General features: G+C 40.3%; 1 protein-coding gene across 3 annotated transcripts in view; it reads left to right on the top strand.

Moving 5' to 3' along the window:
* The window catches only part of col16a1 (collagen, type XVI, alpha 1), a 60,950-nt gene that overhangs the window by 8,714 nt on the left and 32,012 nt on the right, over positions 1-20,224 (top strand). For all 3 annotated transcript variants that reach the window (XM_027286133.1, XM_027286134.1, XM_027286132.1), the window contains exons 3-9: positions 5,552-5,620; positions 5,711-5,828; positions 11,496-11,619; positions 12,334-12,615; positions 13,363-13,443; positions 15,684-15,752; positions 18,560-18,592. In XM_027286133.1, coding sequence (XP_027141934.1) covers positions 5,552-5,620; positions 5,711-5,828; positions 11,496-11,619; positions 12,334-12,615; positions 13,363-13,443; positions 15,684-15,752; positions 18,560-18,592 — 776 coding nt within the window. The remainder of the gene's footprint in view (positions 1-5,551; positions 5,621-5,710; positions 5,829-11,495; positions 11,620-12,333; positions 12,616-13,362; positions 13,444-15,683; positions 15,753-18,559; positions 18,593-20,224) is intronic.

Raw genomic sequence — 20,224 nt, 5'->3', positions numbered from 1 at the left:
TTAATGGTGTTTTGAAAATGTTTTAGGTTTGCCACAAGTATGCTGTGTTAGCATTTTTACATTGACCCTTATTTAGACTCTTAGTCATTGAAGTTTAGAAGCCTTAATTACTCCATCACCACTGCTGATGGGCAATGTTTAAGGCTGATGGGTGACCTTCAGGGTGTGACTAAGCTAATTCGTAGGCTATACCAGGCGGTGCCTGAATGATGCTGGCAAGAAATGAATTTGAGCAAAACTCTTAAACTTGTAACTGCTTTTAGGTTGCTGCTTGAACGAAACCTCACCTGTGTTGTCTCCACTCTTTGCAGAAAGCAAAATGTGCATTTGGATCTGCATCTAACTGCTTACAAAACATAAATGAGCAAGCAATAACCTTAAAAAACACCATTATAGCTCAGTAAAGTATTACTAAGCCCAATGCAAAGTGCATAGAAATGACCAACAAGTGAACCAACCAACCAATGTTGAACCAACCACTTTCCTTCTCTGATGATCTAATCCAGCCTCACTTAACAATGTGTACATGTGCAGTTTGCACAAACACACACACACACACACACATTATGTCAAAGAACACCATATAATTTGAGGACTCAGACAGACTTCAGCATGTCTTGTCCAAGTTTATTGTTGTGAAAAGCTTGTAAATGAGTCCAGGTCTATGTGCGCGTGAGCTTGCATGAGTGTATTGAATGTGGGCCAGAGGCCTACAAGGGGAAAATAAGTGAGCTCATCTCTCTGAAGTGCAGCATTTTAAGTCTTTCCACTCCTCTGTGCTGCAATTTTATCTCTGGAAAATAACCAGGAATGTTCTCTCTTGTCTGCCTCATTTGGCCGTGAGGGCAAAAGACACTCTCTCCCTCCTTCTTTTTTTCTTTCTCCCTTTCATTTCTTTATTTCCTGTCTTATACAAGCCACGCATTGGCTGCAATGAATCATTGTGTTGAATCAGCAACTGCATTACCCAGCATGCCCCTCTGCCTCCCATATGTTGCATGTGTTTAATAGCACCGGGAGATAGAGGCCTCTCCCTCTGAGTCTGACTTTCTGCTGCCCAGGTCCAATTATCTTGGAATGCCACATTGTAAAGCACATTCAATAACTACCATACCCTCTCTTATTACAATCCACAAACCACACACTCTGATACTGTGAGCACACTTCTGACCTCTTCTCCCTAATTAAAGAACTCTGCCAAGTGTTTGCTGTGACAAAAAACAGAATTAAAACTCAGAAGGAGTCGGTTTCAGTAGACCCCAGCCACAACAAGGCACTGGTAGATAAGGCCATTGATTCCTAAACCCTCTGAAGGTTGTTAAATATCAGTCGCGGTGCAAAAAAAAGGTCACACATAGCTTCCTTAGCTGGGATATTGCAGTGGGTCAGCTATAGTTGAGTTGACATTGTTCATGCCTGAGTGGTAGGTCTTTGTCTACTCATTGGGTCAAGTCATATTTTATTTTGTAACTTTCTGTATATTGATGCATTCACAGTCATCAGCTGGGCTTGTTCTTGTCTGACACTGTTTAAGTGTACACGCTCTAAGTTAAGTGGAAATCTGTATACATTAAAAAGTAGCACTTCACTTCTCTAAAGACCTGAAATGTCCTGAATTTTTTATCTTTGGCAAGGTGGAAACTTGGGGGAACACTCACAGCAGTGTGCTGCATGGCTGCCAGTGTAGTATCATTACCTGCTTTGGCAAGACTCAGACACAACCCATCAAAGAGGAAGTGAACCCAGCCAAGACCATCCAATCTCTTTAAGGCTACATGCAGCTATAAGTAGGATCCTGGAGTGGCACTCATACTATGTGCTAATTAGCTTGTCAACAAGCAAATGCTTTCCTTTGATCACAGCTTGAGAGGAAATGGGGTTCAAGTTCCGCAGCATGTCCTCTGCCAAACTGCTAAAGTGCCAGAGTACGCAACAGTCCGCTAAAATACCATCCAACCTCTGAGTTCTGCAGAAACAGCTTGTTTCTGAGGAGTGTGAGCAAATGTCTGATGCTGTGTCAAGTAAACACAACATTTAACTTGATTCACAGCTTCAAAGGTGGTAATAAGCATAACTCAGAGTGCTGGCAAACTTCACGCAGTGGGTTGCAGTGGATGCAGTGACCACTGTTGAAAGTCTCAGTTTTTCAAGCATTCAAGTGCATTTTGTAGCTTAAGCCTCATTTGATTTTGTCATCTTCAGTCATGCTTCTTCAGCCTTGTGCAATATTTACATGCAGATTCATAAAATGACATTATATATATATAATATATATATATAAGATATATATATATATATATATATATATATATATATATATATATATGTATGATTTCACTTGCAAACAGTTAATTATTAAAAAAAAATTTAAAAAGGCCTTAAATATGCACAGAGAAAAAGTGATATCCCCTTTGATAACCCTTCAAAGGCTACCTGCCCAGTGCCAAATGACAAAGTTAGTGACTAGTTGGATCAGGTGCGCTTACTTTGCTTTAGCTGTACTTCGTCAACCTCAGCTATATTTTAACTTAATGGTCACAAGGTACGAAGGATGTTGAGGTAATTAATCACACATAAATATAGCTGATGACTATCAAGCCAAGTCATGCAAAGTAGCAAAAGCTCTCAGATGTCCTCAAAGCACCGCAGACAAAATTTGTTTTCATCTCAGGATAGAAGTCCAACAGTCAGCCTTTCATTACCTCAGAAAAGAAGAAGAAAAAATTGCTAGTCTGGGTGTTAAGGGCAAGTTGCTTTTTGTCCAGCAGCACCTCTCTCACTTCCCAATCCCTTCTCTTCTTTTGTCTTCCTCTTGTCTTCTTCACCTTCCTCCTCTCCTCTGTCCTTCTCATTCTGCTGCCCTCCAGCCACGATTACTTCTGACAAAGCCTTCATCTTGATTCTCTCTGATGGCAAATGGGGGTGTAGATGAACAACAAAAAGGAGAAAAAAAAGAAAAAAGAAAAAGAAAGAATAAACAGAGAGGAAAGGTAGATCATACCATCTCCTGACTTCCAAAAAAAAAAAAAAAAGAAAGAAAGAAATCTGTGACGGGAGATGTGAAGATAAGCGTTTGGTGTGTGAATATGTATGTGTCTTTAAAAGGCAGCAGTATCTTTGTGAGGCTGCAGAGAGTGTACTTTGTGCTGAGTTAGCAGATAAGGTTTCAGGATGGACCAGTCAAGTTAAAAAATATAGTGTGTGTGTGTGTGTGTGTGTGTGTGTGTGTGTGTGTGTGTGTGTGTGTGAGAGAGAGAGAGAATGTGAGAGAAAAAAAAAAGTGAGATTGAGTGTGCGAGAGCATCAAAGGCCTCATAAGATTCTAAACTTGTGCGTGATGCATCCTGAACTCTCCACTGTATTTGTTACTTTGTTCAGAAGTCGCATTCAATTCATGCAACTTCTTTGACTCTTTATCTCACATTTTTCTCAGCCTCCCACAACACAATTGTTTGATGTCTCCTTTCCACACAGTGATTTGTACTTGTAGACAGCAATAGGAGAATGACACACTGTGCAGCCAGACAGGCTGAAATCTGCTTGTGTTTTTTTAAAACCAAGATGGGCAGCAGGGTGCAGGGTTTCGAGTGATGCACTTGATGCACTTGATAATAGGTGATAAAGCGCTGAATATGATCCAATTCTTTCTTGAGTCGGCTTCCGTGAAATTAAATTCCTAATTCTTAATTAAAGTCAGTTGGATGGTATTATTTGAGTAATTATATTAGGCTCTTTCCCCTCGTTTTGAAGCGACTTCCAGTCTGGACGAAGTTGAATTGTGGTTGGAAACGCAGACTGTGTGCTGCCGCTGCATGCTGTGCACTCGCTGTTTCATCAAGAAGACAACTTTATCACCCCGAATCCATAAAACTCAGAGACACAAAAACATTCATTTTGTTTTAAGTGCATTCTATGCTCAGCATCTTAAAAAGAAAGCATTTTTCTTCAGGCTTTTGTCTTCTTCCCTTAAGCAACAATCAATAATGACCTTCAAACAAATCCCACAATTACCTTAGTTTTATTCCTGCATACACAATTGACTCTTACTGTTGCTACGCTTGTCAAGCTTTCTGTTCTCGCACAACAATACAACAATAATGCAAATTAAACAAACTCATTTTAAAGTTGATAATAACTTATGGCAGATTTGCTTTTTAAACAACAGGTCCTGGATTTCACACAAAACCATTGATCATAGATTTTCCTGGCTGACTGGAATGAAAATATTTTACTAGCTGGCGTATGCTTAAGCAAAACTGCTTGAAAATGCTTTTGTCTGTTGACTTTTTAATATTTTAATCATCCTTGATCACTCGACACAGATACGATGTAACCGTCCTCACATTAAGAAACAGCGATGTCATTTTCCATCATGTCATTGTGTGGTCTGAGGTTCGACTGGTGCTCTTGTCTCATCGCTCCTAATGTTTGCATAACTCTAAACAAGCATATTCTTTTGCAGGATTAATATTTGTTTGCGATACATTCGGATTGTAACATGGCTATTCATAACACTATGCTTTAATGCATTTTAAGACATGTTAACATTACATTATCTTACTTTACAGCTTTCCTTTAGTGCAGATGGACATGCAGTTTAAGCTATTTTTTACTCTCACTTAGTGCTTTTGGTTTTAGAAAGGTGATAAAAAAAAGTCACCACCCTTCAAACTCTTTACAGAGAATTGCTCTTATCTGGTCCACACGGACATCACTTCAGCATGAAGTGTGAAATGGGGGGAGAGGGGGGGCATTGAATGAGGTTAAATTAAAATATCTAACCTTCAGCTCACACATTAATGATTTAGAATATTACTGACAGCAGCACAGCTCAGAGGACAAATATTAGGTTTTATTTTTGGTTAACACAGAGCAACATCTGCTTCCAGATTCTCTGCAGTCATAGTGAACAAAAAAAAATACTTACAAAAAAAAACTGTGCCCCATAGAATGTCTGGCCTGGGGCCTTGGTCCTTGGCCCCAAAGAGATCAATTAACTGTGGATCACAGTGATTCATAGGGTCCATGTCCACCTGTACAAGTCCAGTTTTTCTCAACACCCCCCCACCTTGCTCTGACAGGCAACACTTTTCTCTGTAACCTCCCTTGACAGGGTGAGAACATATCCATCAAACAGAGGCTACCACGACAGACAAGCTTAGTGCTAGACAACCTGTCAGACTGGCCTGTGTTCCTCTCTGCACAGCTTTGCCCTCATTTCATCTCGCTCTCTGTTTTACGTTCTTTCTTTTTTTTTTTTACTCTCTTTCACCCCCATCGTCTCCCCTTCTTTCTGTCTTCCAGATCAATATTTCTGTTACTCTCAAATGTATCTATGTTTGAAGTTACTTGTTCTCTCTCACGCAAACACTGTCCATTATACCCAGCAGTAAGTCACTGGTTACATTTGGGATCACTTCTCCGGAGACAAGCTCTCCTTGACATCTTATGAATGCTTATAGTACATTTCATTGTTTCTACTGATTTCACATCCTACTCACTTTTTTTTATTTTATTTTTAACTTTTTCTCTTTCATATCTGTCTCCACAGATGCACAATGCCCATCTTTACAAGTGGATGAATGGAAGTTTCCTCAGACGGCCAGGCACAATATCACCGGTGAAAAGACAAACACAAATACACAAACAGACACATATCCCTCTCTGAGTTTTATTTATGTGGGTGCTCATGTACACTATTTGTTGTCAGGTTTTAATCTGGTGAGGCGATTCTCCCTGCTCAAGAGTGCAGATGTCAAGAAGATCCGCAACCCTCGAGGACCCATCATCCTCCGCCTGGGCAAGACTACACTCCTACGCCCAACCGAGTAAGTTTACAGTATATGTCCCTCATTTCTTTTTTTTTCCTTTTGTGTACAGCTTTAGGTGATAGAAAAGTGTAATTTTTAGCTGTCCGTAGGCTTACAGTATGTCGACAGGCCCTCGCTTTTCATGCAGTGTCTGAACAAAAACAAAGGCGAAGGACTGAACACCTTACGGCTAATCAGCCTCTGAACCCTCACTCCACATGTCAGCACTGTCCAACGGCTGTAAAATGCAGACACTTGGTAAACCATGCACCATGGGTCAATCTCTGATTGCATTTCCAGAAATACCACTTAATTTCCCTTACCACTGACACTGGCTTGTAAAGCTGAACTGTAACAATCTTCTGGTTTTCCGGTTGTGACCGCATGTACTCATTGTAAGTAGTTTTCCTGTGAAATGCCTGGCTTATTTGCTTGAGCACAGTGTAGGAGTGATGCCACGATTAGATGACATGATGTTGCCAGTAAAAAGTTACAAGATGTATTTAATGGCTCCATTTTAAGAGAGTCTGAGCTTGTTCTGAACTTGTTTCTGAGAGAAGAGACCTGCAGCCATAAAATCCAACTCTGCACAGCTTCGTTGCACGACATGGTTTTGCAACTTGACATGGTTTAATTATGCTTTACTGCGTTTTCATGTTGTTATTACACAGTAGCTGGGTGTAGATTGTGTTTGGAATTCCGTGACAAGTGCTTATTAGGGTTATGTCTTGGCAGTTTTTCAGTTTCTTTGTTTTGTTCTTTTTTTCTTCTTCGGTTCTTGTGAATTATAGGTAGTTTTCAGATGGCTGTGCTTCTTTCTACCCACCGATAAAGCAGTTTTTCAGAACTTGCCAATTGGGTCAGCCTAACGTATTTCATCACTCTGTCCAGCGCTGAGAGCTCCACTTGCTTGAAGGCCTGATAAATCTGTCTACAAAACACTCTATTTTGGTAGAGACATTTTGTTCTAAAAGTGTCACATATTTTGTTTGTCACTGGCTTAGAGAGTCGTTGTCCTTATGAAAGTGTGGAGGAAAGACTAAAAAACTGTCACTTCTCAGGAAATCAGTATCTTTGGAGCCCAAAGAAGAAAATCCAAAATGTTTTTGTTTTGCCTCTAACCATACAGAAAGAGGACGGGAACACCATTCTCTATGTTTTCTCTGCTGCTGGTTTGGGATTTGTCTGCAGCGTTTATTGAAATTTTGTTGCCATCGAGAGCTTTGCTGTCAGTTTTGTCAGAGAAGAAATGCTACCTGCGTGACTTCTCAGATAGAGAATAATCAATGTTTACACATCAGCCCTGCCTGTCGGCTGCCTTTCATTCTGCTTCTGTCTATACATAGAACTCACTGTCATCTGCACGTGTTTCTCAAAATGACTAAACAGAATCAGAGCTTGCTTTTTCCCGTCTCCCTTTGCTCCTTTGACTTCTTGCCTTACAAAAAAAGCAGATAGAATCAGAGAGAGCTGTCTATCAGCATCAGTTAGTCACAATGTTCCCTTTTTGTAATTATTTGCTTTTAATTTATTTCTTTTTTTACTCTTTAAATTGCATTGCATGGAAGGGTTTCAGGGAATTTCGAAAAAGAAGAGTGGAGGCGGAGAACAGATGGGCGATTAAAGGATGTAGTGGTGAAGGAACAAGAGGGTTAAAGGTTTAAATCCAGGCAATAAGTGAATGCATCAGAACAAACCCTCAGGCTTGTTTCGTGGCCATGTCTCTCAGTAGCAGTATGAGTGTGCTCAGCATTTATACGTGTGTGTGTGATGGTGGTAGTGGTGGTGCAGTTGCAGCATCTTTTCCAGTCATGGAGTCCCATAGTGTGTTTCTGAAACTGTATAACACATGGCATCCATCCAGCACAGGCTCCCTGTCACTCAAGCATCTTTTTAATTCACCGCCAGTGAGGTTGACTCGAGTGTGCGACGTGTGTACAGTAATTAGAAAGCAGCGATTTGCTTTGTATCCGAGGCCAATACGTTCAGCTAATCGGCCCTAACGCAGATGAGTGACAGCCAGATGAAGCTACTCGTTTCTCGCCTCTTTCAGTTGTTTGCTGACAGTGAAATGGGCGCCAGTCACAGCTGGTCACATGCATTTTAATTCTCAGCAAAATATGATTTCATTGCTTGGAGCCTGTTTCTTTTATGCAGCTGCAATGTGTAGGAGAAACAGGAAGCGATTCTGTGTTATTATGGCATGAGGCCAAGATCACGGTTATTTATGACAGAATTGAAATGCATTTAATGAATAGAACACTTATTATCACAATGTGAGACAATTTACAGTATGTTTACATGTGCATCTTGCTGCTCTTCATAATAAGCACAAATATAGAATTTCTCTTAAAACAGCAAGATACAAAAGTTACAAAGGTGAGGGAAACATGCAAACATGTAGGAGGTGAATAACAAAAATGCCAGGGTGGAATAGTGATTTTACCTTTAGAGAGAACACGTGGAAGCCAATTTGTGGATATGAGTCAATGAGGAGGGAGTTATATAATGCTTTCAAATATATTTCAGTTTAAATCTGCAGAAGGGGGGATGCTTCCTAGCCTAAGTAATGTTGACTTATTTTTAGGCATGGCTTGTGGGATGACAATGATAGTTGGTCAGTCGTTTGGTCAGATGGACAGTTATTCTAGCACTTTGGTTCAAACCAAATCATCTCAACAACTGGATGTATTACCATGCACTCATGGTCCACAGAAGATAAATTCCAATTACTTTGGTGATCTGCTTGAATTTCCCTCTGGTGCTACCAGCAGCTAGACATGTTTTCCTTTTAGCTGGTTTATTTAAGTGGATGACAACTATCAAATGGACTGACATGAAATTTTGTACAGACATTCATGGTGCCCAGAAGATGAATCCTGGTGACTTTAGTAATCCCCTAACTTTTCATCTAGAGACAATTATGGTTTTGAGTAAAATGCCACAAAAAAATATATAGGACAGATTAAAATGACATTCATTACATACACCTTTATCTGTAGCTTTGTTTTTGATGAGTGAATAAAATTCTGCTGAGGGTCCAAAAAGACTTGGGCCAGTGCTGACAATGGTGATGTGATCCACAGTAGGATACCATCAGCTCCTATATACAAAGCATACTTTTTACAAAAGTTGTATGTACTGCTGTGTACCAGGTTTATTTTATTCCTAAAGCTGTACATATATTGATAGCCACAGGGAAAATCTGGAATGTGTAACAACATTTGGCCACTATAGCTTAAAACTGCATTCCTTCTTTTACGCCTCAGCTTTGGGCTGTTCAAAATTCAGTTTGGTGTGTATAATATATTCAGTGATAGAAACCCTCTCCAGCGAAAGCAATTGATTCCAGCACAGTTAGAACCTGGTATAAGGGTGCCTATATACCTCTCCAGGTGATATTCCCATCTTAAACCAGAGATCTGCTTTTTCAACATTAGATTTCCTCTTCTCTTCTTCCCCTGTGCCTCTCTGGCTTACACTGACTTCCTTTAGAAAAAAGAACCCCAAAAAAACAGAGAAGCAGAAGTAACTTTTTCTAAGTTGGGAGAGGCTAGATCTGAATCTGTCTGGCCCTTACTGAGTGATTTATCTCCTCATTGCATGTTGGTGTGTATAGTATGTAGCTGTATGTGGGGTTTTACGTGTCTCATTTCCAGGACTCTGAATGTAATCAGCCATGGTGGAGTATTTTCAACTTAAAAGTCAATAGTGTGTGAGTGGTTTTGTGCCCTGCAGCTCTTGTCACTAATCAACCGCAACAACTCTATTTTCGACTTTTGTGTCTCACGTTCTTTCCCTAGACGTCTGTCTGTCTCTCTGTCTTGCACACAGTCAGTCTTTCCATCTTCATATTGTGTCCATAATTTCTTTGGATATTATTAGGTATCGTCAGGTATTAGCTTTTATCAATCTTGATTTATTTATTTTTTTTTCATATTTTCGAATTTTTTGCCTGTACTGTAGTTTTCTCTCCCTTTCTGTCTCTCTTTGTCTTCTTTCTCCCTCGCTTTCCTGGTCTCCAGGTTCAACTTTTCTCTTTTTCACCTTTTCTCCTACTCAGCCTCCCTTTGTTTTGACGTCCTGTAGTTGGCTGTTTTCCCTTGGATCTTCCCTCAGTCATAAATCACTGTCACCCCACTTCTAGGAGTGGGAAACCAGCTGCCAGCATCAACAATTCTTGTGTGTGTATTTGTGTGCAAAGAGAGAAGGAAAGAAAAAGAGCAGGAGAAAATATTTCAAAGTGCTCACCATCTCAGTGAGCATGCATTTTACTGGGTTTGTTTGTGAACCCTTCATCTCTCAATACATCTCCACACATCCATGCACCGAATATTTGTGTGTGTGTGTGTGTGTATGGTGTGTATATATATATATATATATATTTAAATATATATATATGCCCTTGACCAAAACTGAGGGATAAGGCTTGCTGGGCTGTATCCACTATGAAAATTAATGCCAGGGGGTTAAACATAGCAGGCTTTGCATTGCACTGCTGGCTGCACTCACACGATGCACAAGAAAGGGAAAATAGGGAAAGAATAAGTATGCAGATGATATAAAGACGCTCACACAGGAAACACACATAATACTTTGTCACTGTACTCAAGAGGACATCAAGAAAGGATACCCAAAATTTAATTTGTCAAAAGCTTAATTGAAGATGATGTCAGCTTTCAGGGCTTCTAGCTTTTTATTGTCCTGGAGTTAAATTTTTACACCTCGCACGTGTGTCAGATCCACGTCATAGACACATGGACCCTGACACATATGCGCATATATCGTACTTTTATTATCCTACACGTATCCCCTTACCTGCATTTGTACACACAAATGCAGAACAGCTGTATGCAGTGGGAGGTGGTGCTGACTGTCAAACCTAGCTGATGAAGATCATTAAATTTTCTCATACTGTCGATCTCGGAACACATTGTCCACATTACCTATTATCTGTCAGTTATTTAGAGTACAACGGCCAATGTTTCAGAGCTTTTGTTGTCGTCAGTAGATATTGAGATAATGGTTTCCACAGCTGATACTTCCTGTTGTTTAACTTGACAAGCACAAATTATGATAAGACACATTTATGGCAAATAGACATCTGCAGATATGAATTCGGATACAAATAAAGGCTAAATCATTGTCAGATGGTAGCTGGATGGATGGATTCAGATATTGCCTTTCAGCCATGTGTTTTGCCTGTTTTTCTGTCCACATGGACAATTTACCTGCACATAAACAAAGCCCGCACAAATATGATTGGTCTATACTACTCTTCAAATTCTACAACTTCAAATGGATTACGGATTAAAAATTCACTTCAAATCATTACTGACACCAAAATATTTCCTTGCCTGTATTTTTTTGCATTCCTATGCTGATATCTGTTCATAGAGGTACCAGACTGTAGACTGGCTGATTACTGTGATGTGTAGGTGTGGTAGGGAGTTATTTAAAGGCATATTTGGCATTTGATTTGCCGCTGATTGCAAAAGCAATCACCCTAACCAGAAGAAAGGAATGTGAAGTGGATGGAGGGGATGTTCACTGGCATCTTTTTGTTGGCTCTTGATGATATCAAACTGTTTTCACAGTGTCAAAAATTGAGTTCCACGTAAACCTTCCTGCTTCACAGCTGCCACATACTGATGGGTGATGTGTTCTATAAATTCTGTCTTCCAGTCAGGTGTTTCCTTATGGCTTACCTGAGGAGTTCACCCTGATCTTCACCCTGGCATTAAAGAAATCCGCCCTGAGAGACACCGTCTACCTCTTCCAGATATCTGATCAGCAGGGATACCCACAGGTGCAGCTCACTCTCTCTGTTTCCTCATCACCAGCTTTGTCTCCTTCCCTTTGACTCTCTCTTCCCCGATCTCTCACCTTTTGTTCATCACACCTTTTGTCTACCCTTTCCTTCCATCTCTCATCTCTCTTTTGCCTAGTCATCCACTTTCTCCTTCGATTTATTTCTTCCCCGTGACATCTTTTCAATTCTCTCGCTCGCTTTCGTTCCACGCGTCTTTTGTCCTCTCTTTATTCTTCATCTGATCCTGCTCTCTCTCGCTCCCCATCTCTCTGGCGCTCATCCCTCGATCATCTTCTGCTCTCCTCTTTCATTCACCTTCATTGTTATTCATGTGTGTTCCATGATGAAGCACTGGAGTCCCTCAGAGTCCCCATAATCACTAAGAGTTTGAGGCCAGATTTAAATACTCAATGTGTATGATTGATGGAGGCCAAGTCGCCTCATTAGGAGTGATTGATTGGCTGTACTGCTCGTGTGTGTAATTAATATGTCTTCCTTTTCACCTCATCTCTGCTACTGTGTTCTACAGCTTTGTTAGGTGGTAGCAGAATGTACATATTACTCTTTGTTGCCAGTCAGACAACCACATTTTTCTTACGCATTGGCATGTTGAACACATTGTTTGGTGTTTAATTAGCATTTGTGCATATTCATGTATCACTTTTCTCCCACCCCTCATATCTCTCTCACATATCCGCCCCGTAAACCCAGCTCTCTGTAGACTTCAGCGGTCTCGATGGCACCCTGTCCCTACGTGCCAGAGGGATAGACACCACAGCTGACCTGGTGAGCTGCGTTTTCACCGGAGAGGGAGTGGAGGCCCTGATGGACTTGCGCTGGCACAAGGTAGCCCTCAGCATTCAACAAGGAGCCGCTTCCCTCCACGTAGACTGCAGCTCCATAGAGACCAAACCCCTGGAGCCCCGTGGAGTTTTGGCCACTGATGGACACACTCTGCTGGGCATTCGGGCTTCAAATGCTGAGCCTGTGCAGGTATGGATCTATGCAGAAGTTGACAAGTAAATACTAAAATGAAAGGTGAAAGGTGTGTGACTTTGAAGAGCTTTGATCAAGGTTAAGCTTTGCATTGTAAATGTCACCTAAACTTACTATTTGAAAGTGTTTTGACCTTCGGTCTTTCTCTGTATGAAGAAATGGTACTTTTCCAGTTGGATGGACAGAGTGAAATGTTTTTAATGGACCAAACCACCCATTAAGGCCTTCGTACTGAAATTATTCATTCATTGTCTGTGTGTGTTTGTGTGTGTGTGTGTGTGTGTGTTTGTATAATCATGTTTGTATGTACCTATTAGAGCACAGGGCTATGGCCCTGAGGTTCTGTGAGGTTGCTGCTTTTTGAGGCAATCTCATTCAGTCCTGATTAAAAAAGTAAGCGGACTACCTTGGAGAATAGACCTGTAGTGAGCCGGGACTATTAATGCTGAATAGATCCTGTAATCTGGGCACTTAGTTTGACGATCAATTAACTGGCCTAGTTAGAAAGCAGGCAGGGTATTTTGTTTGTGCAGGAAGTGTTCATGCATTCATGCACACACATGTACACACTCCATGGAAACCTCCTGACGGTGCTTTCCTAATACTTTATATAAATGAGAAATTAACTGGCTAGTTTACTGCCTCATTCAACCTTTATTTATATTATAAAACAATCTAACCAGAGATCCTATGAAGTTTTATTTATGTTTTAAATGAGTAACCCTCTCTTCCTCTCTTTCTTAGATGGACATTCAGCAGGTGATGCTGTATTGTGACCCCTTCCTCGCCATTCAGGAGGCCTGCTGTGACATACCAGGGGCACGGGTGAGACTGAAAACACTTGCTTACAATGATTAACAATAACATTTAATTTGTGACTATCCATGACTGTTTTACACTGAATTCTCAACTCTAAACAGCACAAAATAGGTTTCTGGCTGTAGCTGTATACAGTATTTAACAAATCTGAGATTGGTATGACCCTTTTCATCTAACCCTGGGCCAGAAATAAAATACATATAATAAAATGTTATACTACTGTATATAAAAAGATCAGTATGAATGCTCAGCTGCAATTGCTCTGTATTCACTGACTATTTGCTTTGTGCTGACTTTCCTCAACAAGGGGCTTGAACTTCTTTGGCCAGCACAAAAGGGCAGTTGGCCCCCTTGCTACTCCAAGTTATTGGTCTAACCCCAGGCCTGACATGGGGCAAAGGTGGGGTGTAATTTTGGAACATCATCACAGGAAAAGGTTTTGCTGTGGCTATAAAATGGTTTCCCAGCAGGTTTCAGGCTCAAACAAATCTCGTTCAGTCAATAGGCGCCTGCTTTACAGAAATTCTTACCTCAGTTAAACCTAATCTAAACGTACCCCCGTAACTATAGCCCAACACTTGTTGCAGCTGCTTCCCAATAAAAGTCGTAGTTATTTGCTGAAAGGTTACTGTGCGACAGCTGCAAGAAAAGCTGAGTTTGCCTCATCAGAATTAAACACCATAAACAGGCTCTGCATTTGTTCTGGTCTAGAGACTTTTACTTGTTAATCAGCAACACTTTGTCTTCATAATGTGTTACGCTCAATTCTTCTCTTCTAACTCTTTTTAGAAAGAAGAAAAAAACGTCCACCTTAGATGTTTTGGGAGGACTATCAGTATAGAGCACTCTAAATTACTTGACTTATGTTTCCACAAATATGAAAAAGCCTGTCTTATTATGGTAGTTAAAATATTCTTCAGAGGCTTTGTTTAACATAGGGTATTATGTATACAAATTGACAAGGACTTAGGGTAATTCCATTGTGTGCAATTATGTCACATCGACTGCAGTTTGCTAATATTGTTTGGACTCCTAAAGTGTGACTAAAAGCCTAATTGAAAGCATCACTTGCTCTCTCTTGCAGCTCCAGAAATATAATTTTCTACACTATTTCTTTTTCCTAATATTCCTCTTTGTACCTCTTTACTTGATCTGTGATTTTGTGCAGTCATTGCGTGCAAGGCTCAGACAATACCTTTATCAAAATAGAAAACAGATTCACTGGACCTAAATACAACAGCATGTTAGACCGGCTAAAACAGAGGAAGTGATTGTTCAGTTAATGAAAGAACTACAAACAGCCATTTATGAGGTTTATTTTTAAGCTTTTTGTGTTCAGCCAACCTTTTCTCAGAATTCTCCAGGGTGTTTGTGCTTACGTCTTTGTAAGTACAAAGTACACATGTCATTTTTATTACCAAATGAAAAGGACACACATGTGGTGAGAAGGGCTGAATGAGGAGCTCTGAAGAAGGAAACTTGTACTTCTTTACTTAGGGCAGGTTTGCTGCAGGGCTCCCACCAAGCTGCATTTGAATTTGAAATACGAAGTGCAGGAACAGGTGTGCACATATTTAGAGACTCATCTGTATGCTCACACGCCTATGATGGCTGCATCTTCTTGCAACATAATAGAAAAGAAAGATTACCAATAGTTCTGACATTTTGCTCTGACTGCAGTATGTCATGTTATATAGGAACTTATGTTGCATTACTGGATTTCTCAGATGTGACATTTTACCTAACACCGCTACAAATGGTCTTGTTCTCTTTAACATGTCATTAATGTACATGTCATTCTAATGAATGATGTGTGAATTAGAAAACATCATTTCAAACAAACACTTCTGGATGGGTACCATGTTAATAGCATGGCTCAAGGGATAGCAAGCCTCAGCTACAGTCTTACAGGGCCACTATCATGGCTATTTTAGATACATATTCCTACAAGAAGAGACTTCTCCCAGAAGTCAGGGGTCTTTAAATTTTACAAATAACACCACAAATATATTGTAAATACAGAAAATATACAGTAAGGTATAAGAATAAAACAGGAAATATGTATATTTTATAGTTCTGGTGCTCTCTACTGTATGCCAAATGATGATTCATATGTTAGCTCGACTCACAACAAGCGGCACAGAAAGCTTGGGTTTATTTATGGAAGATTTTTTTTTGCATCCCCCAGAGTAGAACTGCATGTTTCATGTGAAATTTTGAAATTATGCCTTTTTGTGTGTTTGCAGTGTCCACCAGATGCTCCCAAGAGCCGCCGTGCTGCTGAAAATGACCTGCTGGAAAACACTTTTAACCAGGTAAATCAGCGTACCCACCACATACTGAAAATGCACTACCTACACTGAAGTCATTTTTATAAATCACAAATCATTAACAAGCACTAAAAAACAGTAATAAATTGGGGGGGAAATTTTCCACAGACACTGTCACCTCCATCATAAGGTATCGCAGCACATGGTTCCCATCAGACACAGACATAACAATTTCAGACACAGACAAGCACTTGGACTCAAATAGCTTTGTTCTTGAGACATTTTGAGTTGTCCTAGATGCTCCTGCAGGCAAGAAAACATTGGCCTGCAGGACTTATACAAAATGGCATAGTTGTTTTCCCCTGAAACTCTGCTGTGGTAAAACACGTTTTCTACTCTGCTGCAGTATGAGTTTTATAAGACTTCATTTTAGTTAAGTCTGCTGGTAACAATCGTTCAAAGTGTCCGCGGGCAGTGTCGAATGCATGACAAATAAAGCCTTATGCAACACATGGGAGCAGTTTCTCCACAAATTTCCATGGTATTTTTTTTATGGTGCTTCAGTGCTGTCTGATATATGAAGTTTGTCCAGTATAACGTAAAGGCAATTTATTTTTGTTTCCACACCGGCTTGTTTCATCATTCATATTAATGGGATCTATATCCAATTATCTATTCATTAGGGCCTTGTGTTTGTCTTGTGGAGTGCTGGTGTTAACTTAGAGCTCTGGCAGACTTTAGGACACAGTAATCAATCCCATAGACGGCTTCAGCCAGATGCGGTTACAATAACTCAGGCATGCCATCTCTCTCTGTATTTCTTTCTCTCTCTTACCTGTCATTCTTTTCACCCCTTCTCCTTCTCTCAGTTGTTGCGGATTGAGTGTTTCACTATGTGTATATGACACAATATTCCAGGCCTAATAATGTTACCACTTTCCTCCTTACTGTGTTACAGATACGTAACTGCCATGAATCCAACCCAGATACATTTCTGTCCTCATTTCTCCGTTTTTATACCTGTTCTGTCTCCTCTCTCTTTTGCTCTATTTCACAACTACACATGCACATGCTCACACATGCAAAGACTAACTTGAGTACTTTGTATCTATTTTTATCTGTATGTTAGCTTTGTACACAGTAAACAAACAATGTAATCCAAGATTCCAGTGTGCAGGCCAGATGTTACCGAGTCATAGAACTGCTTCCTTGAAACTAAGCGAGTGACAGCGTATTAAAATAAGCATACGTGGAATGTGTTTTATATACATTATGAAGTGAACTGGGGTCAACTATCGGTGAAACTCCATATCTCCATGTTTCTCCACCCTCAGGGCAGGTCCTGATCTTGTTGTTTTTTCTGTGTCCATTGTAAATTTGATAATCTTTTCTAAGAGTGCAGTGTAGTACTTACAGACTTATTTGCCTTTTTGCTGAGAAATAATGGTAAATTTAAGGCTACCATAAGCGGTAAACTTAGCTTTACAAAAGACTGGAAACAGGCAGTGAGCGACTTTATTTAGCGCTATATTATTATATACAGCGCTTTATATTTAGCAAGTGTTCAGAGCCTTCTGACTTGATAGCGATCTAGCAAATATAGCAACTTTTTCTGGTGTTATCTGAGACTTTTGGAGACTTGTATTTGTTCTTATTCTTCTCAACAAGCAGTGGGTGCTGCCGTGGGCCCCTCCCCTGTCCCAAAGCACTCAGAACGGGCCCAGTCCTCGTGCAGCAGTCCCGCCCATCTGCAGTCAGAGCAGGAGATGTTTACCTCACCATGTCCAAACTGCGAAGGAATCGCACATGCACAAAATAAACTGGTTTCAACAAAAGATTTACAGGACAGAGTTAGTTTTTAATGATTGCTCCCTCAATCTGCAGTGAGGATTACAGGATTTACTTAATCTATCTGGCATACCGTAACACGCCACATCTTCTGGTGATGTTAAACATGTGTTTGCAGCTATTAGTCGAATCAGGTTTGGTGCAGAGGTATGTGTGTGTGTGGGTCGCAGCAGTACTGCCTTTTTGAGGTGTGGTAAATCTTACTTACACTGCTACTTCCAACGCTGTAAACTTATTTTTTTCTTGCTTTCCCAGTTGAAAGGTCACCTAGTCCTCGGAAAAACCCTGTGGCTTCTTGTGTTATGGGTGTCAGTGTGTTTCTACTTCAACGTTTTATGTTGAAGTCTATAACCAACCCTGAAATGTCTTCTCCTTTCGTCTCTTTACTGAAAATCTTTCTTTTTCTCTCCTTGACACCTTGAACAAATTGTTCTCGTTCAGTTTCCAAGTCCTTCCTTCATGTATCTTGTTGTTGACTTTCTTGTCTGATTTGTAACTCTGTGCACAGCAGGGTCCATCTCTTCATTTGCCTCTGGGCTCAAGAGGTACAGTACTTTTCTTTCTTCCTCTCTCTCATCATCTTCTTTCATCTCTTTTTTTCCCCACTCCTCCAGAATAAAGAATATCTGTTAATGACCCGTGTGTGAAGCCAAGATGGCCCTTATTTTGTCTTTGTTGTGTATCTGATGCAATGAATTGTAATGGCAATACGATTTGAAGGGATGCAAAGTCGTGCAAAAGGAAAACAACAGCTTGTCTATGCCATCATATCATATGGTGTTGATATTGTAGGGACTTTCAAACGCAACTGCTACCAGTCCTCCAGAATATCTTCAAGAGATTCAGTCATGAACTATGAATAATTTGCTTCTAAACATAGACATAGACCAATTGTCGACCAATGCGAAGGTATGGGAGTAATTTTGAGATGTTCAAAAAAAAGAAAAAAAATGTATCTGATGTTTTATTTCTCTTTGTTTTCTTTCTGTCTTTCCTACCAACAGGACATTTTTGCATCCAAGGATCTGGCTGAGAAAGTAAGCCTCACAATCCACACCCACACATACACACAGTACAGTATTGAATTTCTAATGAGACTTTTGGGACGCCACAGAGGCTCAGACCAAGAAGGTCGCCTCAAAGCAAGCGTCAAGCTCCCACAGTCCAAAGACGTGCAGGTTAGGTAAAGTAGAGACTCTTAGCAGTGTGGCTACTAGTTCAGTGTGTTCCCTTCCTCTTCCTTTAACCCAGTACATCCTGAAATAGGGACTGTACTGCAAGCACAATATGCAGGCCACATGTGTGTACTGTACACGTGTTTGTGCACCTTTATACTGTGAGTTTATGTGTGTGTGTTGTGCATGGGGTTAGAAAGAGAAATAGTCCATCTCTATAGTATTTCCTCCTTCCTCCCTCTCTGCTTCCAGCTTGCTGACTGACCGAGGACTGATTTACACCTCATTATGCGCTGAGTCTCAGTCGGGAGTTGCTGCTGCCTATTAATTTTGTCATTCACCTACAATAGGCATGTTCCGTTCACAAATAGAATACAGAGCTCCAGACGCTTCATTATGTTGCTCCTGTGTGTGCTTACTAATGCAGCTGGTCGCCTCCCCTGACTTCCTCCAATGTAGGTTATTACCTGGGTTGGAGCACATAGCCTGCCCTGCCACTGGGGGCAAAACACTTGCAAAGAAACAAAAGTGACTTTTCTTCTGCTCCGTGAGTTTAATTTGCTAGCACTCGTTTGAGGGTAAATAAAGACATAGTACCCATAGCAATCAATTGATAGTGTTACCTGATATTATTCACTGCGATACAAACGGCAACAAATACGCCAAGCAGGCCTTTGTGATAATGTGATTATGGTAATAAGTGAGATTTGGCCTCTGCTGCACAATCCTGAAGCTAAGTCATAAACCAATTTTCATCGCAGTGTTCATGTCATGCTGCTTCAGCTATTCCTCTATAGTTTGTTCTCGCTACATTAGTGCCTTCTAATGTTACGTGTCAAAAGGCTCAGCTCCACAAGCGGGAATATATTAACACAAAGAGCTCTTCCATAACTGAAATGCCAGCATCAACTTTCTTTGCCATTAGATCATGCAGCAGAGTAAGTTATGATGCATTTGAGACCGTGGCACTTACACATAAACCCTGAGTGTAATTGTTTTTGTATATATTTAAAACCTGTGCTTATACTGATATTAGATTTTCATTAGTGTGTACTGGGTCCTGCACTTGTTCTATCAATGCCTGGCAGCTAGAGAGACAATGCCAAAAAAACATCCCCAATGGGATGTTTAAAACCAAAGAACACAGCTCACTGACAGGATGTTGGTGCCAAAAAGTCAGCATGTCTTTTGAGATGTTTACGCTAATAAATGAGCATAGGTGTTGGCATACATAATGTAGAAGGAGTGCCTGTGTGTTGGGATGATGGATGTCAAAAAGTGAGCATATTTATTTGGATGTTACATTTTTTAATATGACACCACTAATTAGGATACTTCTGCCAAGATTTTAAATGTTATACTTGGATCCCAATTTTAGAAACTTAAAGCACATATGCATATTTACATATTACTAATGAATAAAATGATTATGTGTAGGATAAAACTTAAAGCACATATGCATATTTACATATTACTAATGAATAAAATAATTAT

The sequence above is a fragment of the Larimichthys crocea genome, chromosome XIII (assembly GCF_000972845.2).
Source record: "Larimichthys crocea isolate SSNF chromosome XIII, L_crocea_2.0, whole genome shotgun sequence".
NCBI classification, from domain to species: Eukaryota; Metazoa; Chordata; class Actinopteri; family Sciaenidae; genus Larimichthys; species Larimichthys crocea.
Note: the sequence above shows the minus strand (reverse complement) of the source record. Positions and strands in the feature narration are given on the sequence as shown.